Source organism: Bipolaris maydis (assembly GCF_028858645.1).
Source record: "Bipolaris maydis strain C4 unplaced genomic scaffold PSV08scaffold_9, whole genome shotgun sequence".
In the NCBI taxonomy this organism is placed as follows: Eukaryota; Fungi; Ascomycota; class Dothideomycetes; order Pleosporales; family Pleosporaceae; genus Bipolaris; species Bipolaris maydis.
The window spans coordinates 700,777-716,410 of record NW_027093865.1 but is presented as its reverse complement, the minus strand read 5'-3'; the positions used below and the strand labels follow the sequence as shown (position 1 = coordinate 716,410).

Here is a 15,634-nt window from a genome sequence, read left to right as displayed (position 1 = left end):
GTATACTATTTGTACATGTATTGTAAATGACCACGCAGCCCTTTAAACGACTGAAGGAAAAAAAAGAAAAGAAAAATGATATCCCCCTCAACAATCAACTTCTGTCTTTCCCATCTCTCCTTACGAAACAAAAAACTAGATCACTCAACATCCAACCCGGGCCTCATCCTCCTCGCCCTCCTCTCAAACGCCCTCCTCACTGCAAGCGCCACCTGCGCCCATCCCACAACCTCATTATGCCCTCCATACCGCGTAACCTCCAGCTCGACGCATCGCTCCCCCTTCGCATCCTCAACCTTCTTGTACGCAAACGCACCACGCTTAACACGCTCACCACCATGGATACTCCTCCTCGTTTCCTCAGCGGCCACGTCCGCGGCCGACTCGGCCGCCCCCAGCATGAGCGTCTGCAACGGCTCGAACAGGGTTTCGCTCTCATGGTACGAGATATCCTGATCGTTGCGGGCGTGGAGGAGGGAGATGTAGAAACCGTGCTTGTTTGATTTTTCGGCGGAGATGAAGGATTGGAGGCGGGGGAGCGTGGGCCAGGTGTCGATGATGCGGGAGGTGAGGAAGTTTGCTATGACGGGGTAGGGTTTGAGGGGTTTGAGGATGGGGAAGATGCCGCCGACGCGGTAGTGTTCGAGGAGGAGGGGGAGGGTGCGGAAGGGGGCTACGAGGATTATGCCGGCAAAGGATTCTTTGGCGGGTTTGGGGGGTTGCAGGGTGGAGAGGGAGGCGGGGAGGTTGGGGGAGGTAGGGTCCGTGTAGTAGAGTGCTGTGGCTGCGGTGACGGCGGTGCCGAGACTTTGGCCTAGGAGTACGGTACGGGACATGGGGTGGGAAAGGTCGTTGGTTACATAAGATACGAGGGAGATGGCGTCGGTGATGATGCCGGTTTCAGTGGGGATGTGGGGAGGGTTGTTAAGGGTGGAATGTCCAAAGCCGCGGTAATCGCAGGTTAGGAGGTGAGTTTTTGGGATGCCAGAGATGGAGCGATAGGTTGATGGGCGATAGCCTTGGGCGATGTGTCCGGCGTTCTGTATGCGTGTGAGAAGTGGAAGTTCTCTTTCAAGGTGAAGTGGATATTTGAAAGGAAATATTGTGCAGTTCGAGAGAAGAGTCAAAGAACCATGTCTGACAACTGAGGACATGAAATGGGGACTTGTAGAAAGGACATGGAGGAAGTCGACATATGAAAAACGGAGAGAGATGAACAGGAAACAGAAACTTACACCATGGAAGTTGATCACAATCCTAGTATCAACATCCCTACTCATCAGCTTCTCCCCTACCGTCCCCTTCAACTCCTCAACCGCCTGTCCCACTGCCGCAGCAGTAGAAAGTTCGTGTTCATTCTCTAGATACACATCTAGAGGAAGCACGTGCCAGCAAAACAGCTTCTCATTATCAAAAGTCGTGAGCCAGAAAGGCTGAACTTGACCCTCTATTGACAAGACACACGTTAGCCAATTAAATCACCACTTCAATCCAGCCTCACAAACCGCGATACCCTCAACCGCCATAAAATGGAAACAAGATGGATAAACTTACTCGCAAACCCAAACTCCTCAGGATTCGACACATTACTCCAAAACCCCGTGTGGAATTTATGAGCATACAATGCACTATCAATTATTTAGCTCATCTTTCTTTTTTTCCCCTCCCGGTCCATCTTCCCCATTTCTCTCCTTCTCCTACACCTATTTCCCACGCACCCCCTTCCTCTCCGCCAACCCAAAAAAGAAAGAAAAAAAAGAAAGAAAGAAGAACGAAGGAGAAAAAAAAAACTCACTGCCTCTGAAACCTCGGGCTAATCAGCGCCCCCAGAAAACCCGCCCAAAGAATACCCAACCCAGCAAACGTCCAGTACGCTCTTGTAAACCATACTTTAAAGTCTGGCATTTTTTGTGTGGCACACACACACACACACACACACACACAGCGCCCTATGTAGCCTAGGTCCCCGGTGGCAAGCTGACAAACAAACTCACCCCCCGAAAAAATCCAACAATGCAAAAAGATTGGGGAGGGAGGGAGGGATGGTGTGTGTGTGAGCAGGAGTTGAGGCGGTTGATGGGGATAAAGTAGTAGTTTATTCGGGAAGGGAGAAAAGAAAAAAAAAAAGAGAATAAAGATGCAAGATGGCTAGATCGGACTTGGGGCGGTTTGTTGGCGGTGGTGCGGGTTAGAAGTTGGGGGGGGGGGGGGGGGGGGGGGGGGGAAACTAGGCCGGATGAGTATGTGAGGGCCGATAGGAAGCGGGTTCTTGGCGTCGGCGATAACGATGGGCGGAGTTTATCATCACGGCTGTTTGCTTATGTTGCTTATTAGGGGCATGGAGAAAGTTGAGTCGGTGTGAAGGGTTCGATTTATACGTGTTGGAATATTGATTTGGTAGCCTGATTATGACAGAGAGAAAGATTCAAGTCTATTCACGCATCAAAACAAATTTAGACAAAGTGTTACTACTGAGAGAGCATGTAGCGATGCTCGAAATTCGGGTATCATTTGTACTTTTGTAGTAATACGAGCTATTATTTTTCTTCATGATTCTCGTCCAATATCAACACAACTATACGTACATGTTTCCACGTTACTTCAGACCAGACTCTTCCTAGGTCGTCCGGCCTTTTTTCTATCGGCTGCGCTTGCTGTAGCCGCGCCCGTGCCTGTCATATTAACATCCTGCACCGGGGTTGCAATTGCAGGCGTCACATCACCGCTCCTCAACCTCTTCTCTGGCACTTCGTCGCTGCTTCTCGGCAGCCTGAAAGCCAGGTACGTCTCATCGGCGCGCTTGCAGCGATCAAACACCTCGTTCATGTATTTTTCAACAATGTGCGGTGGTCGAATTGAGCGGGGGAGGGCGCTGGCGATTTCATCACCGTCGTCGTTTTCGATGAGTAAAAGCACAGTGACTGGCTGGTAAAACTCAATATTGTCTATTTCGTTCATCTCGTCGAATTCCTCAATGCGTTGGGGTGGTTTAGGCGGGACGAATGGCGTTGCAGGCGTTGCAGGTGTTGGAGGCGCCGAGGCGGCAGGCTGTATGGATGTAAAAGTTGGGTTCGAAGAGTTTGGTGTTGGTGCCATGCCGTTCGGGGGAGCTGGGCCAGGTGTAGGAGCCGCGGGTGTATGGGCGCTAGGTGCAGGAGCGCTGGATGCTGGTACGGGTGTGGGCGTGGGGGCCGGCGCTGGCGTGGCCTTTGGAGCAGGTGTAGAAGGCGGTTCAACGACGGGTTCCGGCTTTGGCTTTGGCTTCATCTTGGTGATGAGGAACGACAGCTTTGCGCCAGTACCATTGGGCAGCCATTCCATAAAGCTGTACGAGGGAAAGTAAAACTTATCCTCGTTGCCATGGACAAAGCTAAAGACCAAGGGACGATATGTCGTTCTCGGTGGAGGGTTGTAGACGGGCACTTGAGGGGGTGGGTGGTACTGAGGTGGTTTGCTGTAGTTGTTGGGGTATGGCGGATGGGGCTGGTAGAGTGGAGGAGGAGGAGGTTGCTGCTGCTGCATGTGGACTTGCGAAGGACCCGGCGTGTAAGACTTGGGCGTGTTGGGCTGGATGGGCTGGGGCATGGGCTGGACAGGCCGTGGGAGCGGAGGCGGGGCTGTCTGCTTTGGCGGAGCAGGCGGTGGAGGCGGCAGGGCAGGTTTGGGAGCAGGCGGCGGGGGAGCAGGCTTGGACATTTTTTCCTCCTTTTGGCGGGCGAGGATGGCCGTCAGCTCGTTGATGTGCGTCTGGAAAAACTCGAGTTGCTCCTTGCTGGCCTCGCCCGCTGCCACAATCTTCATGACAGCCTTCAACGCCGGGTCGGTGCCGGCTCTGGCGGCGAGCATATGGATCACGGGATCAGGGGCGGGAGAGGGCGCGGGGGGCGCGGGGGGTGGAGGCGCGACCTGGACGGGCTTGGGCGGCTGGGGCTGGGGCGGTCGCGGCGGGGGTTTCTGGTGGAGGGGCGGCGGGACATGGTGGTATTTTTGGTGCTGGGCGTGCGAGTGCGGGTGGTGGTGATGAGCGGGCCACGGGGCATAGGGCGAGGGGGCAGGCGTCTTCTTGTGCATTGGCTTGGCCACCTCGCGCGGGCCATACAGCCTGATGGGCAGCGTATGCGGCTCGATGACGAGCTTGACGACGACGCGGTCGGCGCCGACCTGGGGGAAGTTCTTGAGCAGCTCTTTCTGGCGCTGGGCCTTTGCGCGGTCCTCATCCGTGCGGTCGGCCAGCTTCTTGGGCTGGGTGAAGTGCGAGTGGAAAGTGCGAAAGTTTGCGCCCGAGAGCCACACGGCCTTGGAGCGCTCAAATGACGTTTCAAGCACGCCGCTCTGCTGGATCGTCTGCCATTCGCTGCACGGCAAGTCGAGCGGCTGGGGTTCGGACAGGGTAGGGAGCGGTGCGCCGTCGACGATGCGTAGCGGCAGGGCGGGTTGCTTGGGGGGAAGAGGCGCTCGCTCGGTGGCTGGCGGCGTCGACAATGCTGCTGCTGCTGCTGCTGGCGGGCCTGGCGTGGATGCGGACGGCGGCAGGCTCAGCTGCTCGCTGGCTGCGGCGGCCGTCCTCTTGCGCTTCTTCAGCGAGGGCGAAGGCTTTGCGGGCGGAGCAGCTTCTTCGCGAGCGCGTGCCCGCGTGGACCGTCGCGGCTCAGACATGGCGGGCGTGTACGAATGCGTGGTCGGGCAGTCATGTGATGCTGGCAGGCTGGGCGAGAGACGGCTAGCAGGCTGGCAGGGCGGACATGGCCGTGGTCAAGGCGACCAGCGTCAAGCAGTCGTCGCAGTCGTCGCAGTCGTCGCAGTCGTCGCGGGCGTGTCAAATGCAACGCGAGACGTTGCAGGGCGGCGGGACTGCCAAGCGCCCCCGGCTCCCTGCTGGGCCGGTCAATGCGCGCTGCCTCATCTGGCCCTCTTCCCAGCTCGCTCGCCTTGGCACCACCTGCATAAGGATGCGGAGCCCACTCTATCTGTTTCTTGTCCATTCTCGACCTCGTGTTTCTAGTTCTTTTCGTCGTTGGGCCCGCATGACGGTTGCATTATGAAACCAGCTATAAGCAGGCGAATTACCCCCAGGACCCCTACATGTCTCTTATTCACCGAGTATCGCCTTTGATCGTAGTCCAGTGCACTGCGGGCTCGCCATGGCAAATCAAACCCATTCAAAGCCCCCGCAGTATCACCGGAGGATCGTGGCTACCAACAATCAGGTTTGGCCATCTTTTATGCTGCCCGTTTCCAATTCCACTATAAGGCGCCTGCCATAGTCGCTGTTGCGTGCCTCTCGTATCTTTTGTACGGACCAGTCGTTCCATCCTCCTCCTCCCCTCCTCCTCCACCACCCCCCATATCGCCCGTCATGCGGATCGCTGCGCTGGTTCCCGTCCTATTGACCTTTTCTTCGTCTGTCCTTGCTACCTGCTGGTTTCCAGATGGCCAGGAGTCTACCCTCGACACTGCTTGCAACCCCAACGCCATAGTCTCCTCGTGCTGCTTCGACCGTCAAGCATGTCTCTCTAATGGACTATGTGTTTCCGACCCCCATGACCCAGCAAAAGCACGCACGCATCGAGGAACATGCACAGACCGAGGCTGGAAGAGCGGAAACTGTGTGCGCCAGTGTTTTGGTAAGTCGCGTGCCTGCATCCAGACTCATGTACATATGTATCCCACATACTCACTGCCATACAGATAACATGCACGCTGGTGCACCCGTCTACAGCTGCAATGTCACTGACGTTGACTCTTACTGCTGCTATGACAACTGCAAGTGTGAGAATCCGTTCGAGGTCTTTTCCTTTGATGGAACACCTGCAAACGTATCCACTATGACTGTCATTCTCGAGTCGTTCACTCAGACTCGCAACCCAACAGCTACAGCGAAGCCCCAGAATCCCAGCAACCTGCCAGCAACTTCCTTTGCTCTCCCTACTGGCTCCCCGAATGGCTCTGCGAATAGCTCTGCATCCGCTGAAGTGGCCTCATCTTCAACATCAAGCCCCAATTACCTCGCGCTCGGCATTGGCCTGGGCCTGGGCCTGGGCCTAGGTTTTCCTATCATCTTCCTTGTCGCCTTCTTCTGCTGGCGTCGCAGAAAGGCAGCAGCCAAGAAATCACTTCAGAATTCAAGGCAGCCCCCAGAGTTGAACAGCGCCGAATATTACCCACCAGCACAAAAATACGCATACAACCTTGATGGCATGCCCAAGGCTCCGCAGTAAGAATGCCAACTGTTCACCGTTTCTAAGCGTCCAGACTAACACCTTTCTCCAGACCCGCATCATCTCCCGAAATTTCGCCTTCAGAAAAGGACCTAGCTCGGATCCACGTGGCCGAGCTACCAGATGACCAGGTCCTTCTCCCCAGCTCATCACATGGCCAACCGGGGAACGATAAACAATTTTAAACGATACTTGTATAAATGCTTAGACACAAGAAAGTGTACCAATATTACTTTTGCCTTTTGGACGCCATGTAAGGATAAGGATGATGAGAACCGTTAGATATACCCCCAACCCCCAATAATTTTACATCAAGTAGACGAAAGGAACGAACGAAGTAGTAGTAAATAGCACCATGAATCAAGAACTCAATCACCCCATCGCAAGCGTCAAGTAGTATAGTAGAAACGGTCTCGAGTCTTGTCGTTCCCCACTTGATAGTGTCACTAGATTAACTACGCCCGAAATACTCCCCGAATACTCAAAGTAGTCAGACTAGAGTCTAAAGTGGCATTAGCATCACGTAAGCACAGATGAACCAACGGCCCTAGCTGGATTGAACGGAAAAACTTGAAGACTATCAATCGATAGTCTACATACAGCATCAAACACACATACACACAGTTAACTCACATTCGAGATAATCACTTCCCTGAGTCCCCATCTACCCATACAACACCCCCCCACACACATCCAAATACCCGCAACCATTCATCCCCACACATCCACGCCATCTCACTCCAAGCCCGCCCAGAACAACACCAACAACACCAACCAGCACGGACCCCCTCTACTCTCCCGTCCCTCTCCCACTCCACCACTAGCCCCAACGCCCCAACCAACCTCCCCATCCCCCGCCAAACCCACCTAAGTAAATATCCTCGTGTTCGAACGGGCACCGCCAAGAACCCCCCAAAGTACTTCTTACTTTTACCCGTAATTCCCAATCCCATGACACGCCACCGTCAAACTCTTCCGCGGAACCCATCACACCGTTGCTTCTACATACTATCTAGCTACGTACTAGAAACCCCGAGCCCACCGAAATAACGCACCACCACCACTCGCGTACGCAGTGATACAAGTAGCCTCCAACGGCTGCGTGGGCGTGAGGAAAAAAAACCTATTACGTACTTTTTTGGGGGGGGGAGGAGAGTCATAGATGGGGGAAATAGGGAGGAGGGGTTTAGTGCTGATGCGATGACTTGAGTGAATGCGCGGGTTGTGTTTTAGAAGGGCCGGGGCGGTGGGGGGGGAATCCTTGTGTTATCGTACCATCATCTAGGGAAACAAATAGGGGGGGGGGGGTCACATGTATTCTCTTGGTTGTAATTCCATCATGACTTTACTGTTAGAAAAGAAGTTTCCCCCCTCGGTGATTGTGGAAGAAAGGGGGGTGGGTAAAGGTAAAGTTGTCGGCAAAGAAATCAAGCCCGAGGTTCTGGATTCCATGGGCACATGTGTGGAGTAGAAAAGAGATGAAATGGAACAAGAAACATTCACATGACGAAGGAAGCACAAAATGAAAGAAAGAGAAAAAGGAGACATTTTGATAAGACTGATGTTTGAATTTGGAGTTTGCCCCAGCTATGAGCCGAGGGTTTGTTTTATGTACACCGGCATCCATTTCCCCCCTTGTTTCCTTGTGTTGCAAATGCGCGATAATGTGTGTATGATCCCGTTCGTGTCTTTCCAAAGAAGACGATTGTTTGTTTCCCCCTTCCATGTGTTTCAAAACTCCAGTAAAAATGCGCAAAACAACAACAACAACAACAACAACAGGTACTCAACAGCAGCAGCAGCAGCAGCTTCAAGTTCTCTCAAACTCATCCGAAGAAAAAGAGAGAGAGAAGAAAAGAAAGAATGGCGGGTTAGGCGTTATCCACCTCCTCCCAAAAAAAAGAAGAAGAAAGAAGGAAAGAAGAAAAGACTCGGTCCCAGACCTGTTGTCGAAAGAAAATGAAGAGCGAAAAAAAGAGGGTAAGAACGTATGTATGTGTGTGTGAGTGTGGGCACCACAACTCGTCAAAGCGAGTGAAAGAAACCTAGTAATGAGCAACTCGACGGCTCATCAAGTGCGAGCGTACAACACGTCCATTGTAGCCCCTCTTAGTAATGCTGCCATTAGCACACGTAGTGCCAGCCGCAACCTCCTGCCAGACAAGCATGCCATTGTTGCAGATACCAAACTGGGTAGCGCCGTTGCACACAATGGCACCGTTTTCGGAGCAGCTGGACGAGCCGCCGCCAGGAGTGGAAGGAGTACCTGAGCCACTGCCGGGGGTAGAGGGAGTGGTGGGGGTAGCGGGGGAGCCGGTACCACCGGGGGTAGAGGGAGTGGTGGGGGTAGAGGGGGAGCCGGTGCCGACGGGGGCAGTAGGGGTGGCGGTGACGGTGACGAGGGTGGTGGAGGTTGAGGGGAGGACTGGGGCGGTAGGACCGGCGGGAGAGCCGCTGGAGGCTCCAGGAGCGAAGACACCGCCGCCATTGGGAGGAAGAGGTGAAGCGGAGGGCTGGCTTCCAGCTGCAGAGGTGGGAGCGACAGAAGGCTGGCCGGCGGCAGGAGAAGAGGGAGCAGAGGAAGGCTCACCACCAGCAGGAGAAGATGGCTCAGCAGGAGTAGAACCAGAAGAGCCACATTCTCCAACGGGGGCCTTCAAATCGTCGGTGTTTCCCAACTGCACTACTGTACCTGGGTTGGGGAATTTAACAGCAGTGTTTGGTACCTGTTCGCAGGACTTGTCAAGGTTGATAACTAGCATATCAGGAAGTGCATCGAATCCACTCTTGTCATTAGCGCCACCGGTAACCTCGATAGGTGCGCAGTTCATGTAGAGCTCTGGCTGGCCTGCAAGCTTTGACATCCATGTCCAGGCAAATGTAGCTTTGCCGTTGGGGATGCTGTCTGGAAGGGTAAAAGTGTAGTTGTTGGTGCCTCCTTCAATACCAGGGCATCCTCCCTCCATTGACTTGATAACCTTGAACACGGAGTTGGCAGTGGGTTCGGTGTCCATAGAAACTGAGAGCTGACAGCTGCCTCCTCCATGAACGGCAGTACCGTCGAGCACCAGTGGCATCTCTTCTCCAACCTTCATAGGATTCATCGTGGTAACAGTGAAACCATTCTGGGACTTGCAAGGGTATTGCGCCTTAGTGATGGGTGATGTATCAACCTTGTCCGCACTATATGGGACAGGCTTTGACATCTTGACATGAGCATTGGTCGTGCCAACCAGGGCCGTTGCTGATAGGAAGATCGATCGGAAAAACATGATGATGGTGTTGTGAAATGTGCAAAAACAGGTTGGTAAAGAATGTGTGGAAGTGAGAAGAAGCTACTAGCCCAGCTAGAGAGAAAAGGATGCTATAAAAAAAGCAAAGAATGTAAAGACTGCTGTGGTGATAATGCTCATTGCTGGCGGGTGGTTGCAGTCTTATACAGATGTCACGACATCCATAATGTGGACACTACGCACATTTCGCCACCACACCACAACTCCACAACGATTCTCTTCTTCTGGCCCTCTAATCAAACAACCAGCCTAGCAGGCAAGTGTGTAAACACAAAACAGGGGGATATGAACGAAGGCGTCGCTCCACAGTGGCAAGCGCCTACGGTATGAAACGTGCAATCCAGGTACACTGAGGCTCTCAGCCAAAGGAATTCTAGCATTTTGCAACGTCAGTGCATGTACGTTATGCGTCGACACCCAAGCAGGAAGGCGATGATTGCGTATAGTCGGGGATCGTCATGCTTCGATGAATGGCCTTAGGCGAGGTTTCGTTTCGAGGGTGCATCTGGTTGATCATTGGATGAGGCTCAGTCGCTTAGCAGGCCAGCAAGCGAGCCAGACCCCTGGGAGTTTTATGCTACGTCGCACCTCCGGCCTTACCATCCCTGTTTCCAGTGGCCGATTGGTGAACCGCGTACGCCCTCGTGTACACCGATAACTTCACGGTGCCCTGGCTTGCTCCACAGCATCCGATCGCAATGCTTGTTTTTTGATCCGTTCACCGAATAACAGCTGCGCTGTCACATTTCCTAGCCTTCCAAAGCATAGGACTGGCTGATGTCCAGCGGCAACGTGCAGATCATAGCGTGGTGTGGAGTATGGTGGAGTGTGGTTTTTGCGTCGCGTCCCATGGCCTTTTGCAGACCAGAATGACAGTTGCATTGTTTCAAGGCCCACGTTTCTCGTCCATTAAGATCCGGTTGGCTATTTGCGATTCCCATCAATCATGCGGCTTTCTGAGCGCTACATGTGTGCAGCTCGGGACTTGCAACATGTGCGGCATTGACGCCGGGTGCTGCGCCACATGCTACCCTAAACGGACATTCTGAATACGTTTAGAGCGACTTCAGCCTCAGCAATAGAGGCGCCCTCGTTCTAGTTTGCGAAGGGGTACGCCGGCGGCAAAGGCGATATGGCCCACATCATCGTTGCCGCGTACGTCAGCAATGTGCACCTGAACATCTCCCAAAAGTCTTGCTCTTTCCATGGCGTCCAGCATGGTCCCGCCACTTGGAATTTTCACCCATGGGTTTTCATATGTCATACTTGAGACAAAACCAAATAGCTCAGGTCCAAGTGTGCGTTGCTTGAGAACCAGTGCTGCGATACCAGTGATTAAAATCACAGACGAAGACACCATGAGCAGTGACAACCATGCCACTTCGCCAACAAAGATCTCCTCCGTGGTCGTAACTGTTGCAGTAGTCGTTGCGCCTATGAAGGGAGACTGACTATTCTGTGCTACTGCATCGAATTTCGGCCACCAGTCAAAGAAGGAGCTGTTCGTAGCTGGTAAGTCGCTTGGTAGGTACTTATCAACGTCGTTAACAGGGAGTGTATCCGGACCGTATAGCGACAAGTTGCTTGATAGGCTTCCGAAGTATCCCGTTGGTTGTATTGTAAGCTGATAGTAGGTATTTATAGCGGAACTCAACCGTCGGGAGAAAAGCCCTGGATCGACCAAGGACAGGTTGGTATACATGATGTCTTGTGTAACGTGGCCGGCCTGCTGTACGAAGGGAAAAGCGGAGCTGTTGGCAAGATATCGCTCAGTCGGACTTGATCCAGCACTATAAGCTACTGCAAGCGGAAATTGCTGTGCAAAGCCTGCCATGATGACTCCATGCTCGAATGCCGTATAAGTTGAAGGCCGCGAATCCGACAGAGATTTTCTGACTTTCTTGGTTACGCATTCCTTACCAGTGCACTCAACCATCGCCTCAACATGGCTTTGTGCCAAGGTACAGCGCGCCATGTTCAAACCGAATACATTACCATCTACGCTTGTAGCATAGACTGATGTGAATGAGATCTCTCTTGCTTCTTGTGCCTGCTTGCTACTAAGTCGAGTCTTGTTGTAATTGCCAAAGAAAGCATCGAGTCGTCCAATTAGTGTCTCATACATAGGATCTTCAGTATCCCAGGGTGATCCGAGATTTGTGTCGATGAAGAATGACGAAGATCTGCCTTCGGCTGGCTTGAACGGATTGGCCAAAGACTTGTTACTCCACACTTGACCGGGAACAAGCTCGTCCAATTTAGTAAAGTTAGTCCTGGACATATTCGTACTGTTATTAAGCCCCGGGTATGGTGTTTGGTTGAAGCGGCCGCACTCTACTGTTAGGTAAGTCGATTCCATTGTGAAGTTTGATCGCCTTGTTTGTGGAAGTCCAACTATTGGAAGCCCAACGAGTGCAGAATAAGTCTCTGGCTGTTGTATAGCAGGTACTGTTATCCAGCCTTCTGTATCTGCATGAGTGCTGTTAATATAGTCGATGTTGGGAATTTTAACATTGTTCCACGGGTCTCTTGGGCCTATTTTGGTCTCCAGGGGCGCTAGCAAGGCTGCAGAGTATAAGGCTCCGGCATCAGCGAACCTCCCACTGCCGACATATGTTGAGGACAAGCCCCACATACTTCCTCCCGGACCGGTTGTGAGGTACCGTAGCTTGGTATCGGCGAAGCTGTCCAGGTTCTGTCTTGTCATGAGTCTGAGAGATGCTTGGCCTCCGAGTGGAGATAAGGCCCACAGAAACAAGAGGTTGACACCAACAAGGGTTACACGCTGCATGTTCAGTTGACTCTCCACTGTTCCCCATACGGACTGACTAGCCATTAGTAGTTCTAGAGTCTATAAACGTGTTAGTTGATCCTTTCCATAGACATGCAAAGTCCTCAGACTCACGCTGATCCTAGAGCCTTTCTCAGCAAGGAACCGGGCTATCATCTTCATGCTTCTCCCACTGATTGCCGCAAATACGATTGGAAACATGGTGGGACCCTAAGCTTTGATTAGTGTGAGACTTGCGTCATCGTATACTTGTAGCTGACCAAACCCATGGCGAATTCCACTTTCTTTCCGAAGTCAGATCCTTTTGTGGGCTTTCCATTGAGTGTGATGACTGCAACTCCTAGGACTTTCCATGACTTAGCTGTGCTCAGCACATGCCCATCGTATGAGTGTACTTACGGATAAAATATATCGGTAATAACACCAAGAGGAAGTCTCCAAGACCGTACAAGAATGTTAACCATGTATGCTTTTTCAAAGGCCTGGCTTCCTCAGGCCAGCTTTTCACTCGCTCTACAGTCGTCTCCCAAATTTTTGATTTGGGTGCTGCCATGATGGGAGCAGCTAGCGGTGTCTCTTCTGCTACGGGGTTTACAACATGACGTCGGAACGGGTTCCATCGGGAATTGGTAGTCGTACTCATGATTGCTGATGCACTCCGTCACGCGACGCTGCAAGGCCACGAAGACGTACAGGCAGATGCGGCTGATGGTTCGCGGGCAGCGAACACGTCTCTTTTGGATGGCATCTTTGCGGCACAGCAATAGCGAATCCCCAGCACGGCGCTAACAGAGTGTGCCTTGAGTAGGAGCGCGCTTCTGAAGGCATGCTGCGCTGGGATGCTCCCAGCGAATCATTTGATGCGATGAAACTCGAAGCGCCCTGTAGACCCCAGTTGATTTCCGGGTACCTGCGCTCGGCGGAAGACGGGCGATAACGAGATGGCTTGCATACATGACGGATGCCCTGTAGTGTCTAACATTCGTCCTAAAATGCGGCGAAGCTTCGGGCACAAGGGGTGAACAGAGCAAGTGATGTAGTCACGATGATGTGCAGCGAGGCGTGAGACGCGTGCCAAGTCCAAGTGCGCAGTGGCGTCACCTGACGCTCACTCGGTTTCTGACAGGAGCACGACCTCCTTCTTCCTAATAATTACCTTTACGGTACGGAACGGGACGATGTCACAGATTAGCAGTTCGACAGCCGCCCTGACTAGGCCCATTACGATGCGCTGTTGTCGATCAAACTGCGCTGCGAGGCTGTCTGCTTGGACTCAACAGGACCCCACGGAATCAAGCGCCATCACGATGCAGCCAGCACACTTCGACAGGAGGACCAGTCATACAGCTCACTCTCACTTAGCGAGGCGGATTTGTTGAAAGGACTTTTGACATTTTGGTCATCGTCTATACTGTTGTTGTCTTAGAACATGTCACGCATGCGCCATCGAGCATGTGGCGCGGACTATTCGGGCCTCATCAACAGAAGGCTCACTCAGCGCACCCAGATCCCACCACGAAGCAGTCGTTGAAAGTATTCTGGGCTACAGGTAAAATCGGTGGGCTGTGAGACCCTTATGACTATTTCAACACCGCTCCTCATGGTCTCGTTCAGTACTCGTGCAGTGGTCAGTACGAGCCACACCAGTCATGTTTCAGACGCCACGTGAAGAGGCGCAAGCATGCGACTACCAAGACCAGGTCCGGAAGGTACCCATGATACATCGAATGTGAATCCATGGCTTTCACCTGAGGCCATAGTTGCTGTATGATCTGGTGTAGAAATAGTTGCCTGGTGGTTCGGCTGTCGTCAGGCGCAAGATGTAGTCGTTCATTTGATGCCTGCATTCTCCTTTTGCACCACACAACTCACGAATTTCGCATACTCTTTTTCCTCATCGAAATGAAGCCAGAAACAGAAGAAGCGGTTCAAGCGGTATGTTCCCGTCCCAAAACTAGCGCTTTAGCGGTGACACCAGTTTCGCATATTGATCATAGCAAAGTACTGACCGAGTGTATACAGGCCAAAGGCCTATTAACAGAACTGGTAATCGTCGCATCGCTGGTGCGAGCTTTGACTGATTCTTTTGGATCAGCAAGCGATCTGTATCAAAAGCTCAAGCGCAAGTCTAGTCCCAGAGACAGCGACGATGAAGACAGATTCCATATCAGCATGCTTGGGCATAGACGGCGCGACTCTGGATTTAGCATGTCGGGCAAGAGCAAGGACCTTAGCGAGAGTGAAGGAGAGCTCATTTTTACCTCTTCGGCTCAAATAAGAGCCGAATATGAACGCGGATATCGGAAGATAGGAGAGTCTTTCGCTCGTGGGGATGGTGAGTTTTCTTCTTGACTTAAAGGGCTACATGCTGACTCGACGAAGCTACGGCGCAGATCCAACTACAATCACAAATCATACAGCTTCAGAAGGTGCTTCTAGTCATCCACCAGGACCTGTCTATGAGCTCGTATATCGCGCCCTCGTCCACCCACTCGCACCTTGTGCGTCTGATCCAGACCACACGGACAGCGCGTGCAGCCTCGATGGCGGCACTGAGTATGCAGTACCAGCGTATGCTACCCACACCCTCACCTTCTCCAAGGCAACCAGATCCGCCATTCAGTCCGCCTTACAGTCCGCCTGGGGCTTTCCCAGACCCCGAGGATACTTGGCACACGACAAAGCCATTCAAGCCAAGGCGGCGTACGGGTGACAGCTCAAGCTCATCGACTTCTTCAGAAGACAAGGAATTCAAAATACTCCCGGTTCCCAACCCAGTTTCCAAACCGAAGCCGGCACCGAAACCAGAGCCAGATCTGAAGCCCAAACCAAAACCCGAGGAGAAGCCTTGTCCTCCAACAACAAAGACCCGGCTGTTCTGCATCTATGCGAAAGAGCTCCAAGACAACCCGCTCATGCCCCTAGCCGACGCCTACAAGCCTTGCGGCGACAACAAGTGCCCATTCTGCCGCACATACCTAGCAATGCGACCTGGCAAAATCTGGGAAATCGTCGTCGACAACTGCCGCGAGTCCAAGCACCTCCGCCGCAAACCCCTCTACCGCGTCTTCCGCATCAAAAACCGCTTCATCGTAAAGTCGCACCGCGAACAAGGCGGTTTCGCATGCGTCCTCTGCGCCAGATTCCGGCGCTTCGACATGTTATGCCGCGACATTGGCTCACTCATGGATCACTTGTGGCGCGAGCACACAGGCGACGAACTCGAATGGGACTGCGACATTCTAGAATGCTGAAACACCCCCTCTCCCTATGTCTTCTTTCATTCGGCGTTCGTAATGATACCCCGCCCCCTAACGATCTCTTTTACGCTC

General features: G+C 52.9%; 6 protein-coding genes across 6 annotated transcripts; 2 read left to right on the top strand and 4 right to left on the bottom strand.

The window, feature by feature from the left end:
• Positions 1 to 105: 105 nt before the first annotated feature.
• PSV08DRAFT_392378 (uncharacterized protein) lies at positions 106 to 1,905 on the bottom strand (the record flags this gene model as incomplete). Its single annotated transcript, XM_066093534.1, has 4 exons — positions 106 to 1,144; positions 1,238 to 1,447; positions 1,555 to 1,628; positions 1,796 to 1,905. 4 exons carry the CDS (start codon positions 1,903 to 1,905, stop codon positions 141 to 143), a joined length of 1,398 nt encoding a protein of 465 aa, XP_065948903.1. The 3' UTR covers positions 106 to 140.
• Positions 1,906 to 2,465: 560 nt separating this feature from the next.
• On the bottom strand, positions 2,466 to 4,656 carry PSV08DRAFT_363241 (uncharacterized protein; the record flags this gene model as incomplete). Its single annotated transcript, XM_014228296.2, has 1 exon — positions 2,466 to 4,656. One exon carries the CDS (start codon positions 4,654 to 4,656, stop codon positions 2,602 to 2,604), a length of 2,055 nt encoding a protein of 684 aa, XP_014083771.1. The 3' UTR covers positions 2,466 to 2,601.
• Positions 4,657 to 5,356: 700 nt separating this feature from the next.
• PSV08DRAFT_402799 (uncharacterized protein) lies at positions 5,357 to 6,597 on the top strand (the record flags this gene model as incomplete). Its single annotated transcript, XM_066093646.1, has 3 exons — positions 5,357 to 5,624; positions 5,689 to 6,214; positions 6,271 to 6,597. 3 exons carry the CDS (start codon positions 5,357 to 5,359, stop codon positions 6,401 to 6,403), a joined length of 927 nt encoding a protein of 308 aa, XP_065948902.1. The 3' UTR covers positions 6,404 to 6,597.
• A 1,177-nt stretch (positions 6,598 to 7,774) lies between these two features.
• Positions 7,775 to 9,615, bottom strand: PSV08DRAFT_392371 (uncharacterized protein). Its single transcript, XM_066093533.1, has one exon. It carries the CDS (start codon positions 9,488 to 9,490, stop codon positions 8,264 to 8,266), a length of 1,227 nt encoding a protein of 408 aa, XP_065948901.1. The 5' UTR covers positions 9,491 to 9,615; the 3' UTR covers positions 7,775 to 8,263.
• A 968-nt stretch (positions 9,616 to 10,583) lies between these two features.
• On the bottom strand, positions 10,584 to 12,945 carry PSV08DRAFT_402797 (uncharacterized protein; the record flags this gene model as incomplete). Its single annotated transcript, XM_014228293.1, has 4 exons — positions 10,584 to 12,362; positions 12,417 to 12,512; positions 12,563 to 12,648; positions 12,702 to 12,945. 4 exons carry the CDS (start codon positions 12,943 to 12,945, stop codon positions 10,584 to 10,586), a joined length of 2,205 nt encoding a protein of 734 aa, XP_014083768.1.
• Positions 12,946 to 13,951: 1,006 nt separating this feature from the next.
• PSV08DRAFT_402796 (uncharacterized protein) lies at positions 13,952 to 15,556 on the top strand (the record flags this gene model as incomplete). The annotated part of the gene is made up of 4 exons (XM_014228292.2): positions 13,952 to 14,031; positions 14,084 to 14,237; positions 14,325 to 14,637; positions 14,685 to 15,556. The coding sequence occupies 4 exons, from the start codon at positions 13,952 to 13,954 to the stop codon at positions 15,554 to 15,556; spliced, it is 1,419 nt and encodes a 472-aa protein (XP_014083767.2).
• Between the last annotated feature and the right edge of the window lie 78 nt (positions 15,557 to 15,634).